At 34.7% G+C, this 22,005-nt stretch overlaps 1 protein-coding gene across 2 annotated transcripts in view; it reads left to right on the plus strand.

The window, feature by feature from the left end:
- The window catches only part of EMC2 (ER membrane protein complex subunit 2), a 52,388-nt gene extending 33,958 nt beyond the window's left edge, over nt 1–18,430 (plus strand). Inside the window, exons 8-12 of one of the 2 annotated variants that reach the window (XM_032610587.1) lie at nt 1,871–1,952; nt 2,772–2,882; nt 5,340–5,444; nt 14,683–14,770; nt 18,259–18,430. In XM_032610587.1, coding sequence (XP_032466478.1) covers nt 1,871–1,952; nt 2,772–2,882; nt 5,340–5,444; nt 14,683–14,769 — 385 coding nt within the window. In that variant the 3' untranslated portion in view covers nt 14,770; nt 18,259–18,430. Of the gene's footprint in view, nt 1–1,870; nt 1,953–2,771; nt 2,883–5,339; nt 5,445–14,682; nt 15,091–18,258 lie in introns of those variants that run through there. The other variant, XM_032610588.1, reaches the window with a different exon arrangement.
- The last annotated feature ends 3,575 nt before the right edge of the window (nt 18,431–22,005 follow it).

A 22,005-nucleotide genomic window follows, 5' to 3' on the forward strand; every position in this document is an offset into this window, starting at 1 on the left:
TAAGAACATTTATTCTTAGCATTAATATGAATTTTTGGCGTTACCGTAAAGGAACACATTTAGAAGGGAACTATCTTTCTGATGAAGCTGGTGTTTAAGGTAGAGACGACTTCCCCTTCTACACAATGATGAATAAATATCAGATAGGTAGTCACAATACTTTTGTTCTACACATTTATTGTCATTTGTTCAGTCATTCATTATATAGCTATCATATGTCAAGAACCAATACTGGGTGTTGGGCATAAATATGAAAAGGGCTAAATAGCAGCATGATCTTTGATGAGAATTATATATAAGGTCCTTCATAAGTTTGAAATGCTGTGATTTGGGGCTAATCTGCAGGGTGTTTTTGGTTCCTTTGGCCCTTTGGGTTTGATTGCTGTACCTGTTTTTATGTTACCGTTGACATATTCATCACTACCATCACCACCTCGATTTTTCATCCTGATGTGTAGTGTATATAGGTAGTATGCATTGTGGTTAAGAGTGTAGGCTGCCTGCCTACTTCCTAGGGTTTTGGTGGGATTAAATGAATTAATAGTTGTAACACACCTAGGGAAGTGCATGATACATAATGAGTACCTAATAAAAGTTAGCTATTATTAGTATTTCACATGTTTGAAACTGCAACGTATATATTTTGAAAACTAAGTATATCAGACATTAGTGTAAAATAGATACCTTTGTATATTGGTGACAGATGTCAAAAATAACTGTAGGTAGCCATTTTCTGTTGTAATGTCATAACCTCCTCACTGGGACTAAATCTTACAAGACCTGTGTTCTTTAGGATTTCCTGTAAATAGGAAGGATATTCACAGGGCTTAAACATATAAAATACATTAAGGAGAATTATAGTCATGTGGTATAAAACTATTTTCCAGAGCCCTTTGCAGCAGTTTTCTCCTTAGGTTTTCAGTAAAGATTTTGTTTCTCTACCACATGATTAAATAGTAGTAGAGTGCATATCAAAACCACGAACTTGATCTGTTTTTCATGGGTTTAGAAATTCGTAACTTAATAACTTTGTATTTGACAGTAACCTTAAATAATGAAAAGTCTTTATAATGGAATATGTGGGATATGTCTGTAAAGGATTTTTAGTGAATATTTAGTGTTTATTTCCTCATTACACTTTAGCTATTTGAATATTTTATTAAATGATCAGTGGACTTGTAGAACCTATTTTATATGTAACCTGATCCAAGATCTTGAAGCCTGTGTTGTTAATTATGTTTGGATGTCATCCTAGTGACCCAGTTTTAAAAATTTAATATCTCGGGACTTCCCTGGTGGCACAGTGGTAAAGAATCTGCCTGCCAATGCAGGGGACACAGGTTCGAGACCTGGACCGGGAAGATCCCACATGCCGTGGAGCAACTAAGCCTGTGCGCCACAACTACTGAGCCTGTGCTCTAGAGCCCGCAAGCCACAACTACTGAGGCCATGTGGCACAGCTGCTGAAGCCTGCGCACCTAGAGCCCATGCTCCGCAACAAGAGAAGCCACGGCAATGAGAAGCCCGCGCACTGTGTAACCCTTGCTTGGTGCAAATAGAGAAAGTCCCGCGCACTGCAATGAAGACCCAACGCAGCCATACCTACATAAAAAAATAAGAAAAAAAGAAAAATGTAATATCTCTTGATAGTTCACAGGCTGCTTTAGGATTTAAGCTTCTGTGTATTCATTTCATTAAAAAATATGATATTCGTATTTATGAATTCAAGATAGGTACTTTATTAATAAAGGTATTTAAAGTATTTTGGGAATAAAATGTGTAATATCACTAAAATTGTTTTAAAATTATTTTAAGGTGTAACTGACATAAAATTTATGACTTTTAAAATTAACTCCTTGATGTTTTTCAGCTATGCTAAAGCAGCCTTTTGTTTAGAGGAGCTTATGATGACTAATCCACACAACCACTTATACTGTCAGCAGTATGCTGAAGTAAGTGTTTTCAAAAACAACAATTGTATGTGATTTTATTTTTGTTGGTGTGGGTATTATTATGGAACTAAGAATATGTCGTTAACGTTAGGCAAGTATATAAATATGTGAGATGTGATGAAAATTGATTTATGGGAGTAAAATTTTTAATACTATAATGGAAATACTGACTTTTCAGTTAAATGCACTTATTTAAAATAGGGAAATTCTTTGTATTTTTCTAATTGCATACTGTATTCTTTCCTAATTATGAATTATGTCATAGTTATCACCATTTAATGGCCTTTAAGGCATTTACAGTGATTACAGTTTTTACATCCATATTCTAGGAAATTGATATTAAGGTCAGTATTTTGGAAAGTAGGAAGTATTTATCTTATTTGATTAACTGTTAAGAATAGCAATACAATTGAATTCTATAAGGTTAAAAGGACTTCATCATTAAGGAATGTCAGTGCAACTAGGAAAGGACAATTCAGTATGAAGTCTAGATTTATAATACTAGTAATAGAAAATAAAGTTGTGAAGCATTTGGAAGGCAGTTGAAATAGAAATTATACTGCCTTTTTTATATTGGCAGCATTTTTTTTATTTTAAAAGCTCAGTGATCTTAATGTTCATAGAATATAATGATTCTGGAGGGTAGGTTATGCTTTAAAGTTTAGATTAGCTTTAACAACTTTAAGATGAATTCTTTTAACATCTTGCATTTGTTTACAGAATATCTGTTTCAATTACTAATGCCTATGGTATGATGAAACATGCTATATTTCAAAGTAGTAAAATAAACAGGTTTCAGCACTCCGTAATTTTTAACAGGTTAAATATACCCAAGGTGGACTTGAAAATCTTGAACTTTCAAGAAAGTATTTTGCACAGGCATTGAAACTGAACAACAGAAATATGAGAGCTTTGTTTGGACTTTACATGGTGAGTTGAGGTGCATGTTTAATGTTATTTTATGAAATGTCATTTAAAGTCCATTAACCGTCCCAGTTAATCACTTCCCTCTTTTTTTTTTTTTTTGTATTTCATTGATAAGCATATGATTTTTTTCCTCTAGTTAATTATGAGCAATAGGTTGTAAGGCAGTTATATTTTTCAATATTAATATATCCCAGCTATTTGACATTTTATTGTCAATTATCTTTTACTATATCAGAATTTAAATCTGCCTTTATGAAATTAAATAGTAACAGATACAAAGCTATATTATGTATTTCTTTTTTTTTTTTTTTTTTTTTTTTTGCGGTACGTGGACCTCTCACTGTTGTGGCCTCTCCCGTTGCAGAGCACAAGCTCCGGACGCACGGGCTCAGCGGGCATGGCTCACGGGCCCAGCTGCTCCGCGGCATGTGGGATCTTCCCAGACCAGGGCACGAACCCGTGTCCCCTGCATCGCCAGGTGGACTCTCAACCATTGCGCCACCAGGGAAGCCCAAAGTGATTTCCTTCTTTTTTGTTTTCCTCTTTTTTTTTCTGTTTGCGGTACGCGGGCCTCTCACTGTTGTGGCCTCTCCCGTTGCGGAGCACAGGCTCCGGACGCGCAGGCTCAGTGGCCATGGCTCACAGGCCCAGCCGCTCCGCGGCACGTGGGATCTTCCCGGACCGGGACACGAACCACTGTCCCCTGCAACGGCAGGCGGACATTCAACCACTGCGCCACCAGGGAAGCCCGTTGTATTTCTTAATTGTTTTGTTATTCTTGGGTTCATGCCCAACATTTTATTTCTTACCTTAAATTATAATTGTATGAGATATTTTTAAACTATGTTTATAAAAGACATATTAGAAATAAAATCTCTCATGCCAAACTAAAACTTTTTTTATGATATAGAAAAACAGTTTGTGGTACGCATGTAATTAAATATTTCTTTTGTTTATGTATGCTAAATGATGAGCTTAGAAAAAGTCAGTTAACAAGAGCTATGGGAAATAGAGGAAGAATTTAATGAACTTCAAATTTATATAAAATGAGCTCCTTTCTACAGTCAGAATGACTAGAAAAATAAACTTCTTTAATAGGCCAGTCCTTTGAAATTTTAATTTATCCTAGTCTTTTCATGGACTTTCGGATGAATATTTTGTTGGAGCTTAGTGAAAAGGATTGATTGCAGAAATGGAGGCAGGAAGAAGCGTAAATGAAATAATTTTTAGGAAAGAAATGGCAAAATATAATTAGAAAACAGATTAAAGGGATTTCAAAAAATTTTTTCTGGATTCTACTAGTGCCAGTTGTAACAGCTTGTAGGTACAGTATGGTAGCAGTGTCTCTTTTACCAAATAAATACTATTTTTTAAAATAAATAAATTATTAATAATAGTAAAAATACATAGCACTTTATGTGTCAGGTGTTGTTATGAGCTCTCTTTTTTATTTTAAATCATTACATCTTTATATCAACTATTTGAGAAGGTACTATTACTACTACCATTTCACAGAAAATGAAACCAAGGCACATAGAGTCCTGATTAATTTGCCCAAGGATGGACACAGAGCTGCTAAATGATGCTCAGGCAGTTGACTCCAGAATCATTCTCTTAACTACTGCAATCAGATTTTGGCATATAAATTCCTTAGTGGCAGAGAAGGAGACAGAAGGAAAAAGCATATAACACAGGCTAGGCATTAAAGAAACCACATGGACAGATATATTTAAGCATAAGATAAAATTTGTATCTTTCTCTTCCCAGAAATACATACAATTAAAAATAATATGATTTTGAGGGTCTACAGATTCTTGCATGGATCCCAGTTTAACAATCCCTTGTTTAAATACATCTTTAAAAAGGAGATGATGGCTCTAATTGGTTCTTTGGAACATAGTTTGGAGACTCTCAGTGTAGTGAAAAGAGAAATAGGTTGGAAGTGATGATCTCTTTCTACTTGTAAGACTTTCGTTAACTTACTTTAGTTAAGTCAGTTCACTCCTATTGGACTTAATTTTTTTTTCACCTGTTAATGTAGGAAGTTAGACTAAATTATTTTTGAGGTTCCTTATATTAATATTCAGTAATTCTAAAATTCTGACATAGAAAAGTTGAAGTAATTCAGTAATAAGAAATAGCACCAGTAATATCCTACAGTATTTAAGTGATGATGGAATTTTACCTTCAAGGGCTGTGGTAGACAAGTAATAAAATAATTTTAGATATTATTTAAGGTATCCTTTCTCTTCCTACTACCTTGGATTATTCTCCATTTTAAAATATTTTCATTTCATTTCACTAATTTCATTCAGCTTTATTTTATTTTAAAAATTGTGTTGATACAGTTTTGAAAAACTCTTTATTATCAGCCCATTGCAATTATGACCCTTACATGTTTTTGAGTGTCTTGGCTACATCAAAGGAGTATTGTTTTTGATGTTTCTTTTTTGTTCTTAGTCTGCAAGTCATATTGCTTCTAATCCAAAAGCAAGTGCAAAAACAAAAAAGGACAACATGAAATATGCTAGTTGGGCAGCTAGTCAAATAAACAGAGCTTATCAGGTTAGTATCGATAATTTTATATTATGACAAAGGTCAGTTAATGTATTTCTTAGTTGTTGTTTATGTTTCTACAAACTACAAAGCTAGATGTCTATCATTGAACTTTTGTGCTTTTGGGTCTTTATCAAATGTTTTTTACTTTAGTAAAATAGTAGTTTTACTTTAGTAAAATAGTAACAGGAGTCTGTTACTATTATGATCCCATAATGAGCCTTATCATCTCAGTAGTTCTACATTTGGCAAATAAAAGTAATTGTAAAAATCCAGAAAGGATAAATTTCATGATGTATTTCAGAGGCAGATTGGGTATGTGAGTGTATTATTAATCAGAGATATCTCAAATAATAAAAAAAAGAGGAAGAAAATCCTAAAAGTAAACTAACAAGACTATATAACAAAGTTTATGTACTCTGTTTACAGTCAGATCTTATCTGAAACATCTCCCCTCATTTTTTAGTTTACTGAAGCTCATCCCTAGGAGATTCTTCAGGAAAGACTCATGGAAAAACTCACCTTCTTACATCTTTCATGTTTGTAACTTATCTGTCTATAGTCTTTATATTTGAAGGACAATTTGACTTTTTATACATCCTTTGCTATTAAATACATTTACCTAAGTATTAAGCATATTGTTCCTTTTTTTTTAGGATAAAATATTTTTGTCAACAAGTTTCATGCCATCCTGATTTTCTTTCTCTAATAAGTGACTTGCACTTTTTGTCAGGTTGCCCAAAGGAATTTTTTTCTTTATCTTTAAAATCCAGTAGTTTCACTATGATAATGTTTTGTTGATATTCTTGGGTCGGTCTTCCCAAATACGCTATAGACCTTTTTAATATTTGGATTCAGTCCTCTTTTAGTTTGAGGAAAGTTGCTTTTAGAATTATGATTTTGAATTTTTTTTGCTTGATTCCTTAAGTTTTCTTTTTCAGGTCTCCAACTATAAGTTTATTGGATCTCCTTTCACACTTCCTTTTATCATTCATTTTTTTTTCAAATCCATCTGTCATTTTCTGTATTTTATTCTCTTCTTTTTTTTCTGGTAGTTTATATGTTTCCTCTTCTTTGTTACAGAGAACTCAAATATGACCTCTCTATATATCTAGTCTTTCTTAGAACTAGGTCAGGTTCAGAATGATTTTTCTGGCTGCAGGCCTCCCTGTGTTCTACCCCTACCGGTCTACAGATCTTGAATTTTGAGGTGGTGTTCTCAGTTTTAAATGTTACATTTTGTTGTTGTTGTTTTTTCTTCTGGGATTTTCTGCCTCTGGGCATCACTACCTCCCACCCTCCCCTTCTCCCCTTATCTGAACCATCTCTCCCTCTTAACCCCAGTGTTTCTGCCCTGTTAAATTTGGTTTCAGTTTCTGTAGTTTTCTTTCAGTTTGAGGTTTTTTTCCTTTTGGAAGAGGGTGTTTGCTGGATAATTCAGAGATTTTGAGGTCTTAGACTATTAGATTTGTTTAAGGTCACGTTTGCATGCAGTTTTTTTGTTTTGTTTTTTGAAGATGTTGGGGGTAGGAGTTTATTAATTTATTTTATTTATTTATTTTTGCTGTGTTGTGTCTTTGTTTCTGTGCGTGGGCTTTCTCTAGTTGTGGCAAGCGAGGGTCACTCTTCATTGCGGTGCGCGGGGCCTCTCACTATCGCGGCCTCTCCTGTTGCGGAGCACAGGCTCCAGATGCGCAGGCTCAGTAGTTGTGGCTCACGGGCTTAGTTGCTCCGCGGCATGTGGGATCCTCCCAGACCAGGGCTCGAACCCATGTCCCCTGCATTAGTAGGCAGATTCTCAACCACTGTGCCACCAGGGAAGCCCTGCATGCAGTTCTTTATACTTTGATTTGGAGCCTATGAGACTGTCCTAGTTTTGCAAGCCATTGCATCAGTTCATACTTTTTTTTACTTCAGTGGCTTATAGAGTAGTAGGTTGTCCTCTTTTACATCCTGTAGTGCCTACCACATAGCTGTTGAGCTTTTGTAGGTCCTGCTACTGTTGGTGGTATAACAACCTTCTAGGGTTTTGAAGGATTGCCTGCAATATAGTTTTTTTTGAAAGATGTCTTTGTTGGGTTTGTTTCCTCTTATTTTGGTCTTGGTTTTGGTGCTGTTTATTTCTTTGTTTTTGTACTCCTGGTTGGGGAGATTAAAACAATTCAGTGCCCTGTGATCACACCATTTAGTCACTTTTGTGTAGTTTTATTATATAAAATAGAGAATGTTGGTTCTGTTGGCATATTGCAAGTCAGAATATCTATAAATATTAGCTAAGCTATGCTTCTTCAAATGGAGAAGGCTCCATCTGAGAGGGCTCGAGGGGTTCCACACAGAGTAGGCTTGGGCGTTGGGGGTTGCGAGGGAGGGAGGGATAGTTTGTGATTTAAAAATAAGACTTGGGGGCTTCCCTGGTTACGCAGTGGTTGAGAGTGCGCCTGCCGATGCAGGGGACATGGGTTCGTGCCCCAGTCCGGGAAGATCCCACATGCTGCAGAGCAGCTGGGCCCGTGAGCCATGGCCGCTGAGCCTGCGCATCTGGAGCCTGTGCTCCGCAATGGGAGAGGCCACAACAGTGAGAAGCCCACGTACCGCAAAATAAATAAATAAATAAATAAGACTTGGATAATATGAAAATAATAGTGTGCAAACGACATCATTGTTTTTAAGATATTTTTGAGAAACAACTAGCTGCTCAGAGAGTGCTTTTTTTGACCTGGCATGACTATATTTCTAAAATCAATTTTTATTAAATTATAACATACATGGAAAAATGAACCCAAGTCACAAAGATACATTCCAATGAATTATACAAGTAAATGTATCCAGGTCAATAAATAGAAACATTACAGCACCCCAAAACCTTCCTGGAACCTTCTTTCAAATTCTACTCCTTGTATTCCCCTCAAAAGTACAAATTTATAATCCCATAGTTCTGGCTTTTTTTTTTTGAAATTTATAGAATCATACAGTATGTATTTATTTTTGTCTGGCCTATTGCATGATTTATGAGTTTTATATTTTTTTAAGTTTGTAGTTCATTCATTTTCATTGTACTGTAGTCTATTATATGAACATACTATAATTTATTCAGTTTTTTAAAAAATTTATTTTATTTACTTATTTATATTTGGCTGTGTTGCATCTTCGTCGCTGCTCACGGGCTTTCTCTAATTGTGGCAAGCGGGGGCTACTCTTCTTTGCAGTGTGCGGGCTTCTCATTGTGGTGGCTTTTCTTGTTGCGGAGCACGGGCTCCAGGCCCACGGGCTTCAGTAGTTGCACCACGCAGGCTCAGTAGTTGTGGCTCACGGGCTTTAGAGCACAGTCTCAGTAGTTGTGGCACATGGGCTTAGTTGCTCCACGGCATGTGGGATCTTCCTGGACCGGGGCTCGAACCTGTGTCCCCTGCATTGGCAGGCGGATTCTCAGCCACTGTGCCACCAGGGAAGCCCGTTTATTCAGTTGTTGATAGGCGTTTGGATTATTTCCTGTTTGGGGCTATTATGAATAATACTACACTGATATTGCTGTACAAGTCTCTTGGTGTATATGTACATGTACTTCTTAGGGGTGTATACCTTTGAGTGGAAATACTGTGTCATAGGATGTATATATATCTAACTGAAGTAGATAAAGCTGGTTTTCCAGATTACTTGTTTATAGTCTCACCAGCAGTGTTTGAGCGTTCTCATAGTTCCACATTTTCACCAACACATCCTTCTGTCAGTTTTTGTAATTATAGTCATTCTGGTATATGTGTAGTGGTATCTTCATGGTTTTGTTTTGTATCTCCCTGATGACCAGTGAGGTTGAACACTTTTTCATATGTTTATTGGCTGTTTGGATATCTTCTTACGTGAAGTCTATGTTTTTCATTGGTTTATGACTTTTTATTTTGTTTTTTAGTTTTTTGATTATGGGCCCTTTGTTCATTATATGTGTAGCAGATCTTTTTAACTCCTTAGTTGCAATCACTCTCAAATGATTTTGATGAAGAAAGTTTTGAAGATTATCTTCACCCTAATCGTTCATTTCCCTTATGGTTTGTCTTTTATGTTCTGCTTAAGAAATCATTTGCTACTGATGGTCATAAAGATAATCTTGTGTGTCTTTGGAGTTTTTTTTCTTCTACTTTTCACATTTAGATCCACAATCCATTTGGAACTGATTTTTATGTATTATATGAAAATAGAGGTCTGTTTCCCCCCTGCATAGCTTTCCAGTGTTTCTATCTCTGTATTCTGTCATGAGTCCCATTCTCTGGAAGCTGCTACCTTATAATAGTTGAGAGAGAACACAGATGCGCGAGCTGTATCGTCTGGCTTCCAAGTTTGGCTCTGACATGTGGCCATGGACAAATTACATACCATCTCTGGGCCTAACTTTTCATTTGCAAGATGGACATAATAAAAGTTTTCTGAGTATTAAAGGAGTTGATACATACTTTTTACCATATCACAGTAATACACCTTATATTGTGTTTACTAATTGCATGCTGTAAGTTCACTTTATTATGTCTGCTATTTTTATTGCAATTACAATAGCAGTAACAACAATAACAGTTATAATAGCAAACAAAATTTATTATAAGGTAGGTACTTTTCCTGTTTTACAAATGAGGAAATTAAGGCATGAAAGATTAAATAACTTTCTCCAAGGTGATATAACTGGTTATTAACAGGAGCGATTTTCAAACCTAGGCAGCCTGACTCCAAGTTTGGTGCTCTTAATGGCCACAATATACTGCCTTTATAAAGAGATGTCAGGTATAAATGTTTCTAAAAGTGTAATTATAGTTTCCAACTCCCTTCTTAGTTATTTTCTCATGTGAACAAGTGATATCCTACCCTCACTTGTTTCCCTTTTCATTTCAGACCCAAAGCTCTCCATAGTAACTAAATTTAGAGTTTCATTTTGTTTGTTTGTTTGTTTTTCCTCGGTTTCACTGTCTCTTCAGTAATGCAAGACCAGGCAAGCATGCCCTTCCCTGCCATATGAGATGCACTTTACCATTAGACATGAATCCATCATTTCGATATTTTAAGTCATTGTTCATATATCCAAACCCTATTCGTTAGTAATATTTTCCCTCCCTGCCATTCTCTTTAAACAAATTTTTAAAAATTGTCTTATTAGATCCATTCTCTTTTCATAGACTTATTTTGTAAAGTCTTAGTGTTTTTGGAAAGAGCTCTGAGAATATCATCTGTGCTCTTCAGTCTTTGACTTTGGCACCATAAACTCCATAGTACCCAGTGATGTTTTACACATCTTTCCTGACGATATGATTTGCCTTTTCTTGACTCTAAGGGAAAGGATAGTATAAGGAATTTTTGTAAGTTTCTGTCATCTTGGATACCACTCCAAAAATATAACATCTCTCAGTTGATAATGTCAGGTTTCTGTATAGCAGCCTAAAATACCTCTCAATTAGGAATCACCCATCATGCAAAATTTATTTTTGCCTCTAGACACTAGTAACATTTTTTTTGTTTATTTTTGTTTTTGTTTGGCTGCTCTGCGCGGCATGCAGGATCTTAGTTCCCTAACCAGGGATCGAACCTGTGCCACCTGCAATAGAAGCACAGAGTCTTAACCACTGGACCACCAGGGAAGTCCCCGTAACGGGTTTTAAATAAAATCTTTTGTTGCTTTTGAAATTTTCATCTCTATTCTTTTTCTACAGAAGTTGGTGATTTTCTTCATGTGAATCAGATTTCATAAATATTTGTATCTATTGCCTTTTGCTAACATAGTGGTTTAAAATAACGACTTATTTGCTTATGAATCTGTAGGTATCATGTAGGCTTGTGCTCAGTTGAGTAATTCTACAGGTCTATAGTGGACTTATTTTCTTTTCCCCTCTATGCTAGTGGTTGATGGCCTCACTTAAATGTCTGATGGTTGGCTCTCTGTCAGCTGGGGGTGCTGGGCCTTGTATTTCCCATTTGGCAAGCTAACTTGGACTTATTCACATGATGGTTTCAGGGTTCCAGGAGCAGCAAACAGGCAAACTCCAGAGCCTCCGGTTATGTCACATATGGCTAATATTCCATTGAGCAAAACAAGTCACATGGTGAACCCAGATACAGGGGATATAATATTTCACCTCTCAATCGGAAGAGAAATATGTGGTCATTTGGCAGTTTATTACACTTTTGTATAACTCCATAGTTCCATCCTTCTGTTTTTGTTTATTTTTCTTTTTATCCACTTTATTGAGGTATAGTTTACATACAATAACATGCACACATTTTAAGTGTATAGTTGAGTTTTGACAAATGTATACTCCTCTCTCACCACTATCCCATTCAAGACATACAGTTTCCATCAGCCCAGAAAGGTTACCTCTGCCACTTTGTAGTCAGCCCCATTCCACACTGCAGACTAGCACTGATTTGATTTTCATCACTATAAATTAGTTTTGCCTGTACTAGAACTTTATATATAAATGAGATCATAGATTATGTACCCTTTTGTGCATTGCTTCTTTCACTCAGCATGTTTCTGAGACTGATCAATCCACTTCTCCATTTTATTTATCTTATTACTTTGTCCACCCATATTATTTTCCACAAACTGTAAATTTGTGAATTTTAACCCAACTTACTCCAGTTATCACAATGGGTAAATCATTGACCTTTGAATTTGATAAGCAATTTTTTATTATTTGAGTGGTTTTCTGGTTAGTTTTCTTTAAGATCCATCAGGAAATTATGAAAAAAGTTTACTTAAGCAAAATCTGTGTGAAAAATAATGCAGAATTTGTGATTAATGTGGAAAAGTATAATTTTCAGAGACTGACATTTTAGTAATAAATCTCTGGGATCTAATTGAGAACTTTATATGTCTAGGCATATAAACAAGTATAAAGTGTATAGTAAGTATTCCTTATTGTAATGTTTTTCTAGGCATTTAAAAATTAGAGAAAATGAGATTTTAAGAACTGCTTTCTGTCTTTGTTTCTACTTAATGAAACAAAATATGGCTACTACTTGCTTTTCAGTTAGGTAATTGGTTTAGCATGTTCAGTAGAGGCAGGCAAGTTTGATTAATGCTCATGAAAAACTTTAATGTGAACCTACTCACAGTAATTTTCCAGATAAATGCTTCTTTGGTACTCTGTTAAATTCGTCTGTGCTAGTGATCCATATGTTATTTGTGATTGCAGAGGTGATTCTGTTACTATCCTTTTGGGAAATAGAAAATTAAATCATGATTTGAGGGAAAAATAGGATTCTGGCTTAATCAGTTAAATTGCCATATAATTCTAGAATAGACAAAATAATTGCATGTCAGGTAAAATTTGAAGTGATAGATTTATATTTCCAACTTTCTTTTTATTTGTTTTGACACAAGTTCGTTTGGTTTATTCTAAATTGCACTGGTTGTCAGTAGTGTTGATACACAATCTTAGGTGGTTTTCTAAAATTAGCTAATTTTAAAAATCACAAATTTGTATTTATTATTACTTTTATTACATTTAAATACAAATCAAGAAAAATGCTATATTTTAAAATACTATGACTTCAGCGCTACACAAATTTTTCATTTTTATTTTCCATTTAAAAAATTAGGTGTCCTATGTTGTACCCCTTCCCCCAACCCATCAAAAGCTTTTTCTTAGAATTAGACCTTTAAGTATCTGATTAGGACAATTCCTGTTTACTTTGGGTAGGCAGTGGTAAAAGAAAAGGCTTTCTGTTCTTGGTAAGTCCTTGTGAAAGTGACTCTATCAACTGGGTAATAGGAGTAATAAGCACACTCCACACATCCTTTACTCACCAAGGGAAATTATGAAAGGGCAGAGTTTTAAATGTGGTGTTGCTATTGCCATATTTTTAAATTATGGCCTGTATATTCAGCATTTGAATTCCTTAAATTAATAATGTCTTATGAAAGGCAAAGTGATCTTGATTCTTACAAGAAGCTTTTTCTCTTTCCCTGGCATTTCCTCTAGAAATCCCCTTTAGTTACTCTATCAAATCAAGATTCAACCACAGAAGCTAATGGTTTAGGAAATAGGAGAATCATAATGTTAAGCTGCAGCCAGAGAGGTCAGAGGCAGGTTACCAATTCCTGAAGCCTATTGCTTCTACGATGTTACCTGTGCTTGATCACTTAATCTTTCTCAACAGGTCACAAGAAGTTTGCCAAATTAAGTTAATTACAAAAGAGAAGGAACACATCATAAATCAAGTACTAAGTACCTAAGACAGCATTGATATTTGAAGGAAAGATCAGTCACTTGAAAGTATACTGAGTGCTTAGATGTTAACTTGAAAATACTGTATGTTGCTAATAGAAAATGTTAATACTTTAACCAGGGGAAAAACAGGTAATATAGTTATAATAAACCTTCCCCTTCCTTAACAAGGAATATATACTTATCTAGTAAATCTGTAGTGTTAAGTCAAACTGATAAATGATGGGAATTGGCAGTCTAGTTAGAAAACTCATTTTGAAATCAGCATGGGGTATTCAACAGTTACCATGCACTATATTGAATTTAATACACATGAATTTGCTTTTAAATGTACAAAGATAGTATTTAATGCACTATGTTTTGTTTTTATTGTAAAATCCAATCCCAAATTGGTATTATAAAATAAATTATGACTTAATAAACTAAAAATGCATATTTTAAAACGTTTACTTTAATATGTAGCATAGAGTTTTATTTGATAGGTTTTTGCTGCAGAAACATGATATTATCTAGTCAACTAATAAATCTGGGAAATTTTTAAAAATTGCAGCCCACTCTAAGTAGTTTTGGAGAATTCTTGCAACTCTAAAATGTTTGATAACACTTCTTTACGTTTGTATTTTACCTTTGTTTGAAATTGTAAAAAGTTGATTAGAGGGCCACACAAGTAGTCCACATTCCTAATAAATATAAGCTAAATTTCATTTCTAAATTATGCTTTTTATTTCATAAAGCTTTTCTGGTCTGAAGAGGGAGTACAGTTTGAAAATCATATTAATGTTTTTATAGGTTATCATACTACTTAAACATTTAAACTGGCCAATTTCACATGGAAATTTTTATATACGTCAGTTGAAGATGAAACCTTAATGAAAATGTCCTTAAAACCCAAATTTTGTTTTTTATTGAAGAAAAAGAACATATCTGATTTCATGCTAGTGATAAAATAGATAATGTTAACTCTCTAACAATTTGAAAGTAAGACTGTGATTTTGAACCTGCCACTGAAATTGAGCCTAATTGCATTTTCTAAAAATTAGTTTGCAGGTCGAAGTAAGAAGGAAACCAAATACTCTCTCAAGGCAGTCGAAGACATGCTGGAAACACTGCAGATCACCCAGTCTTAAGGTTTCAAAAACTCTTTCACATTACATTTCACAACTGTAAAATTGAGCTCACTGGTTTGTGACCTATTTACTAGATGCCCAGTGCTATTTATATACTGATTTTCTGCTAAGAAGGCAGTTGTAAAGAATGTGATAATATAAACCTAAAAATGCCATTTATTGCTAAGCAGGAAGATGGGGAAAGCCGATGGAAGAGAGATTTGACAAGATTCTTACTGATTGTACATCATTCTTTCCATATCATACATATATAACTGCTTTTAAACCACAATCTGATATAGAAATAACCTTGTTAAATAAACTGATGATTTATTAAACTTGCATATGAAAATTCTAGATTCTTTTTGTTATAGTCAAATAGTGAGTGACTATATTGTTTTAGAACTCGATTTCTAGTTAACTCCTTTTTATTTGTGATAGGAAATACATAGCATATATAGGTGACAGAAGCAAAATGCTGGCAAATTATTTTCATTCTTTTTATAGCGTCAGGTTGGGTTTCGCTCTGTATTCCAGTGGGCTATTATTTTATATGCTGTAATGTTATTCTGATAAATCTTGATTAAAATATATATCATTCTCCAAAGTTCAGCACTATCTTTTTATAAAATTTTGTTTTGCTATGGGACATAACAGATTTTTTTTTACCTATAAAATGGTTTAAGGTTCATGTATGTTATGATATTCAAATTTAACGCTTATGAAAATAATATTTATCCAACTTTCAACTCTATGTAAAAGGCATAATTTTTAGAGAGCATAGATAATAGGGATAAAGGGGTTTCAGTGGCTTAGTTATTTTTACTTTAGGGAAAAATAAGAATAAACTGTCTTTAGAAGGAAATTTTTTACAGTTCTCATATCTCATTACTCCTCAGTAATAATAATTAGAATTTCTTCTTCCTTTTTTTCTCTTTTCATAGTGAACAACCATTACACTACCTTTAGCAGTATTTTGCATGTTTCACAATAGAATAGAAAGAACTTTGAGAGTTAACCACTTTATTCAGACACAAATCAGTTTTTAAAATAGGCAGTTGTTCATTCAGGGCAAATATTGTTAATATTAGTTTGTAATTTATATACATAACTTATATATTACATATAGAAATACATATATAAATTTTAATTAATTAATTACCAACATAATACAGAGACTCCGGCATGCTTGTTATTGCTTTATTTGCACAAATTGGAGATCATGGAAGAATTGACAACCTGGAAGTCTTAAGGAAGAAAACTATTGTCAGTATCAGCTTTTTAACCTTTTCAGTTATTCTGTTAGTAAATTATTCTCCACATCTAGTCTAATTCTTTCATTTTGCAGTTTTTTTCATTTTATTTTGCCCTGAGTAATGGGCAGATGTGAAATAACTCTTCCCATATGAAGACTATTCTTATAAATTAATAATTGTTATCACAAGATACACTGTTTTTGCCCATGAATTTAGTGACCATTTTCAACACAATCAGACATTTCAGATTTGTTTGCTATAAAGAAAATAGTGCCCACATATTATTCCACTACCTTTCTTCCCTTTAATCTCCTCCCATGAGTCACTAGAGTAGTGTTTACTTTAGCAATATTTTTGTAATAAGTAATTTAGTGTCCCTTATAACTGTCAGCCTTTAGTTTCACTATATTTTTTCTAATTTTAATACCTCCTTGCCAGGAATTTTTTATTTATTAAGTACATTGTTAATGTGCAATAATTTATAAAATTCAATTACATATGGTGATAATCTCATTGTGGCAGACAGTTGCCCACCCAACTGCTTTTACCTCCTTCCGTGTTAACAGTATCCTATGTTGTTCAGATAGGAGCACAGATCCCTGTGGGAAGTATCATGATTGATCTGAAAGAGAAGTGGTTTCATTCCATATGGTCCGTGATATGCCAAGGCAGAACTTTTTGCATTGAAGGAAATATTCCATATTTGTGCTACCTAATGTGGTAGCCACTAGCTGTATGTGGCTATTAAGCACTTGAAATGTAGCCAGGACAACCGAGAAATGGAATTTTTAATTTAATTTTAATTTTAATAGCTGCATGTGATTCATGGCCGCCATATTTGAAAGTGCAGATATCCAAAATCTGGGCATGTGGCCTAATTAGGGCTAATGAAATGAACAGAAGCTGTGGGGAAGGGCCTTTCTTTCAAATTAAAAAGTCACAAGTTTTGTGAGCTGAGGCTTTTTAGCCTCTTCTGGCCATGAATGCCGACAACAAGCCTGGAGGTATAATAGCCATCTTACAAGCATGAAATAGCAAATATGAGAATTAAAGCTGTATTTCAGAGATGGTTCCGTAGAAAGATTACTGGGAGCCTGGGTCCCTGATTGGCTGAACTCTTGAACCAACAAGAGCAATTGCCAGCTTCTGCACTAACTACATGAGAAAAACAAACTCTTGATTGTTAAGCCATTGTTTTATTTTTTGTTACTTTAGCCATATATGTTTCTGACTAATATATCCATCATTCAGCTTTTTTTTTTTTAAGATGCAAAACTCTTATCTTAGACATGCTAGGGATGCTATTTTATAATTTAATGATTTAAAATTAAGTAGATAATTACATGTAACAAAAGAAGTAGTATCTTGTTCCAACTCAGCACCTAGTATTTAAGCCAACAGAGGTGAGAAAAAGGCATATTTAGAATGTCTTTAATCATGAGGATAATATTGACTTGGGAACAGAGGAGGAAGTAGAAAAAGTTGAAATGGAAAATCAATGTTTCAATATGTTGGAAGCATACAATTTTTATTATCAAATATTTAGAAGAATTTTTTTTCTTTAATGCTATAATCCCTTTATCCTCAAAGTAACATTTAAATTCAAAGAACTATAGTAGGAGTGTAGGAGGGACTTTAGAGAGATTTAGTTGTTCTGCATTTTAGGATGAGGAAGTGAGGTTCTGAGAAATTAAGCTCTTCTGTGACAGAGCAGGTAATTGGACCAGGATGTCAGGCGTTCCCAAGTCAGTGCTCCTTCTAGCATATTCTAAGGCATATATCTAGTCTCTGATAGGTTGTTCCTTGACAAAAATGAGAGCCAGATATATCTAAAGGACATTGCTTGTTAGCAGAGCAAGGACTAGAATTCAGATTTTCTGGCTTGTAAAAGAATTTTTTAATGGAATAATGAAGTCAGAATTTCATTTTTAATTAAATTGAATTTAAACAGAATTACCCATTAAAGATGTTACTTCATTTATAGTTAATGTGAGAAGTATTTCAAACTATTTGGAACTATTTCAAACCTCTTTCACTTTGAACCTGTAATTTATCCTATCTCTCTTCTCATTCTTGGCAAGTAACCTCTTTTATAGGCTGAATTGTGTCTTCCCCAAAATTTCATATTTGAAGTTCTAAGCCCTGGTGCCTCTGAATGTGACTTTATCTGGAGATTGAGTCTTTAAAGTGGTCATTAAGTAAAATTAGGTCATATTGGTGAGCCCTAATTCAATATGATTGATATCTTTATAAGGAGAGATTAGGACACAGACATACAGTGGAAGGACCATGAGAAGACGAAGACAAGATGTGCATCTACAAGATAAGGAGAGTTTCCTCAGAAGAAATCAACCCTGCTGACACCTTGATCTTGGACTTCTGGCCTTTAGAACTGTGATGAAATAAATTTCTGTTGTTTTAAGACACCCAGTCCTCTGTGTACTTTATTAAGGCAGCCCTAGTTAACTAACAAGGCTCTCTTACTGTTTCACAGAGAAAAAGAGAAGTCATGAGATAAAAACATATCCAGTATGACATTCTTGTGCCCAAATTCACCTCTTTTCCTCTTAGAGTAAAAGAAATTGGCCCTACCCTTTTCTGAGCTATTTCCCACCACTGTCTTCCTCATTTTTTATGCTTTAGCCATACTTTAGCTTCGTGAATTTGCCACACTCCCTTCCTGACTTCCCAAAACTTCGTCTTTTCTTCACATTTGTCCTTAAACTATTTTTTTCTTCATTACCTCTTCTTTTTTATTTCAACTAGATTCTTCCTATTAACGCTAAAATATGCTCAGTTTGCTACCACTTTTTAAAACATCTTCCTTCATTTCCACAGTCCCACTCCAGCCACTACCCAGTTTTCTCTTTTTACAGCCAAATTTCCTCACTTGTCTAAACTCATGTCTGTTTTCCCATTCTTTAAATTGCTCCAGTCTGGCATTCCCTTCACCCCTTGCATTGTTCCTTTGAAATAGTTTAGTTCCATGTCACAAATCTAATGGACGTGTTCAGTCTTTTAAGTCATGACCATTTTCCATCAATTTTATGCTCTATGATACACCTCAAATCTATCTACTCTTCTCCATTTCTATTGCCACCACCACCCTACACCAAGCTACCATTACCGACTCCTAGACTACAACAGTGGCTAGAGAGCTTCTTCACTTCCCCTGCTCCATTCTTCACTACAATTAGAATGTGACAAAACATCACTAATAATGCCTTTTTACCCTCCCCCTCTTTAAAACTCTTCAGTTGTTTCCCATTTGTTGCCTTAAATATGACCTTTGAGGTTCTGTATGCTGTCAGAACCAGGAAGGAAGATTCAGATTTTCTTAATTGTAAACTGTCGTCCTCTACTCTTCCCCTTTGTTTCTGAATTTAGCTACGCTTAAATTCAATGGCCTTGTTATGCTTCCTTCTACAAACTTGGTACTTGTTTTTCCCTCTCTATAAAACAAAGCCTTCCTTAACTCATCTTTCAGAGGTCACACCCCTCTTTTTTTTTTCCTACTGTATTTTAAAGACAGTGTCTTATTTTAAAATACTTTAAGACTCACAAGAAGTTGCAAAAGCAATACAGAGAATTCCCATGTACTGTAAGCTTCTCCCTATTATGTAACCTTAGTACATTGTTAAACCAGGAAATTGACATTGCAGCAGTATTATTAACTCAGGTACAGACTGTATTCAGATTTCACAATTTTTACATGCCTTTTTTTACTTTTCTGTTTATGAAGTGTTACATATGTAGATTCATTTTACCATCACCACAATCAGGATATAGAATGTATATCACAAAGGAACTTCTTTTTTTTTTTTTTAAATAATTTATTTTTGGCTGTGTTGGGTCTTTGTTTCTGTGGGAGGGCTTTCTCTAGTTGTGGCGAGTGGGGGCCACTCTTCATCGCGGTGCGCGGGCCTCTCACTGTCGTGGCCTCTCTTGTTGCGGAGCACAGGCTCCAGACGCACAGGCTCAGTAGTTGTGGCTCACGGGCCCAGTTGCTCCATGGCATGTGGGATCTTCCCAGACCAGGGCTCGAACCCATGTCCGCTGCATTGGCAGGCAGATTCTCAACCACTGCGCCACCAGGGAAGCCCCACAAAGGAACTTCTTGCTGCTCCTTATTAGGTTACATGTTACATCCTCATCTAATGCCTACTGTCCACTGATTTGTTTCTCTGTTGCTATAATTTTCTCACTGTAAAAATGTTATATCAGTGGAGTCATACAATTTGTAACCTTTTGAGACTGACTTTAACTCAACATGTTGCCCTTTAGCTCTATGAGTGTTGTTGTATGTGTCAGTAATTTGTTCCTTTGTATTGCTAAATAATATTCCATTGTTTAGAGGTATCACAGTTTGGTAATGCATTCACCATGGAAAGACATTTGAGTTGTTTACACAATGAAGTGGGCTTTATTCCAGATACGCAAGACTCTTGCTTTAATATTTGAAAATTGGTCAATGTAATTTATCATATTAAGAAGAAAAAAGAAAAAGTACATGAGCATGTCAACTGATCTGAAGAAAGCATTTGAAAAAATTCAATACCCATTTATGACGAAAAAAACAACTCAGCAATAGAAGGAAACTACCTCAATTTGATAAAAAGCATCTACAAAACTTGTGCCTAGCATGCTACTCAATGAAAGACTAAATACATTAAGATGGGAAGAAGACAAGGATATGCACTTACCACATCTGTTTGTTATAGTACTTGATGACTTAGCTGGTGCAGTAAGATAAAGGAATAAAAAGCATACAGATTGGAAAGGAAGAAGTAAAACTGTCTCTGTTTACAGATAACCTGATGGTCAACATGTAAAATCCCAGGAAGTCTCCAAGAACATCTTGGAACTAATAAGTGAGTTTAGCAAGATCACAGAATAATACAAGGTCAACAAAAATTTTATATGCTAGCAATGAAGACATTTTCACTTACAAGTTGCTAAAAAATACAATATTAAGTATAAATTTAAGAAAATCTGTGGGATATGTTTGCTGAAAACTACAAATGCTAATGAAAGAAGAGCTCAATAAATGGAGAGACATACCATATTCATGGATTGGGAGGCAACATAGTAAAGACATCAGTTGTACTCCAAATGATCTGTGGGTTTAATACAATTTCTATCCTGAAGGATTCTTTGTAGATAGACTTTCTAAAATTTATATGAAAAGGTAGAGGAACAAGAATAGCATACACAATTTTGAGAATGAAGATAAAGTTGAAGGAATTAGACTGCAAGATACCAAGACTTACTATGTAGCTACTACAGCAGTCAGGAAAGTATGGTATTGTTACTGATTGTGTGGTTTTGCCAGAGTGATAGACACATAGAACATGGAACAGAATATAGAGTCCAGAATAGACTCACACCAGTTTGGCAAACTAATTGATTCAGTGGAGGAATTGTGCTGGGACGATTGAATATTCAACAAATGGTGTTGGAACAGTTGGGAATCTATAGCCAAAGAAACCCTAAACCTAGACCTCACACCTTAAAAAAATATTCAGAATGGGTCATGGATCTTAATGCATTGTGTAAAACTAAAATTTTTAGGAAAAAAACATGAAGAAACCCCTTTGACCTAGGGTTAGGCCAAAATTCTTCAGGTGACAAGATGTAATCTTTATTTAAAAATATGAATAAATTGAACTCTGTAAAAAATTTTTTTTGTTCTGAGAAAGACCCTGTTAAAGAAGTGGAAAGACAAGCCATGGACAGAAAATACTTGCAAACATATTCAATAAAGGACTTGTGTCCAGAATATATAAAGAACTTTCAAGATTTAATAGAAAACAATCCAATTAGAAAATAGGCAGAAGACTTGAACAGACATTTCAACAAAGAGGCTGTAGTGGTGGCACATGAAAAGATGTTCAACATAATTAGCTATTATTAGGGAAGTGCAAATTGCACCTATAATGAGATACCACTGAAAACCTATTAGAATGGCTAAAATAAAACAACTCTGTGCTGATGATTATGC

This window comes from Phocoena sinus, chromosome 17 (genome assembly GCF_008692025.1).
Source record: "Phocoena sinus isolate mPhoSin1 chromosome 17, mPhoSin1.pri, whole genome shotgun sequence".
NCBI lineage: Eukaryota > Metazoa > Chordata > Mammalia > Artiodactyla > Phocoenidae > Phocoena > Phocoena sinus.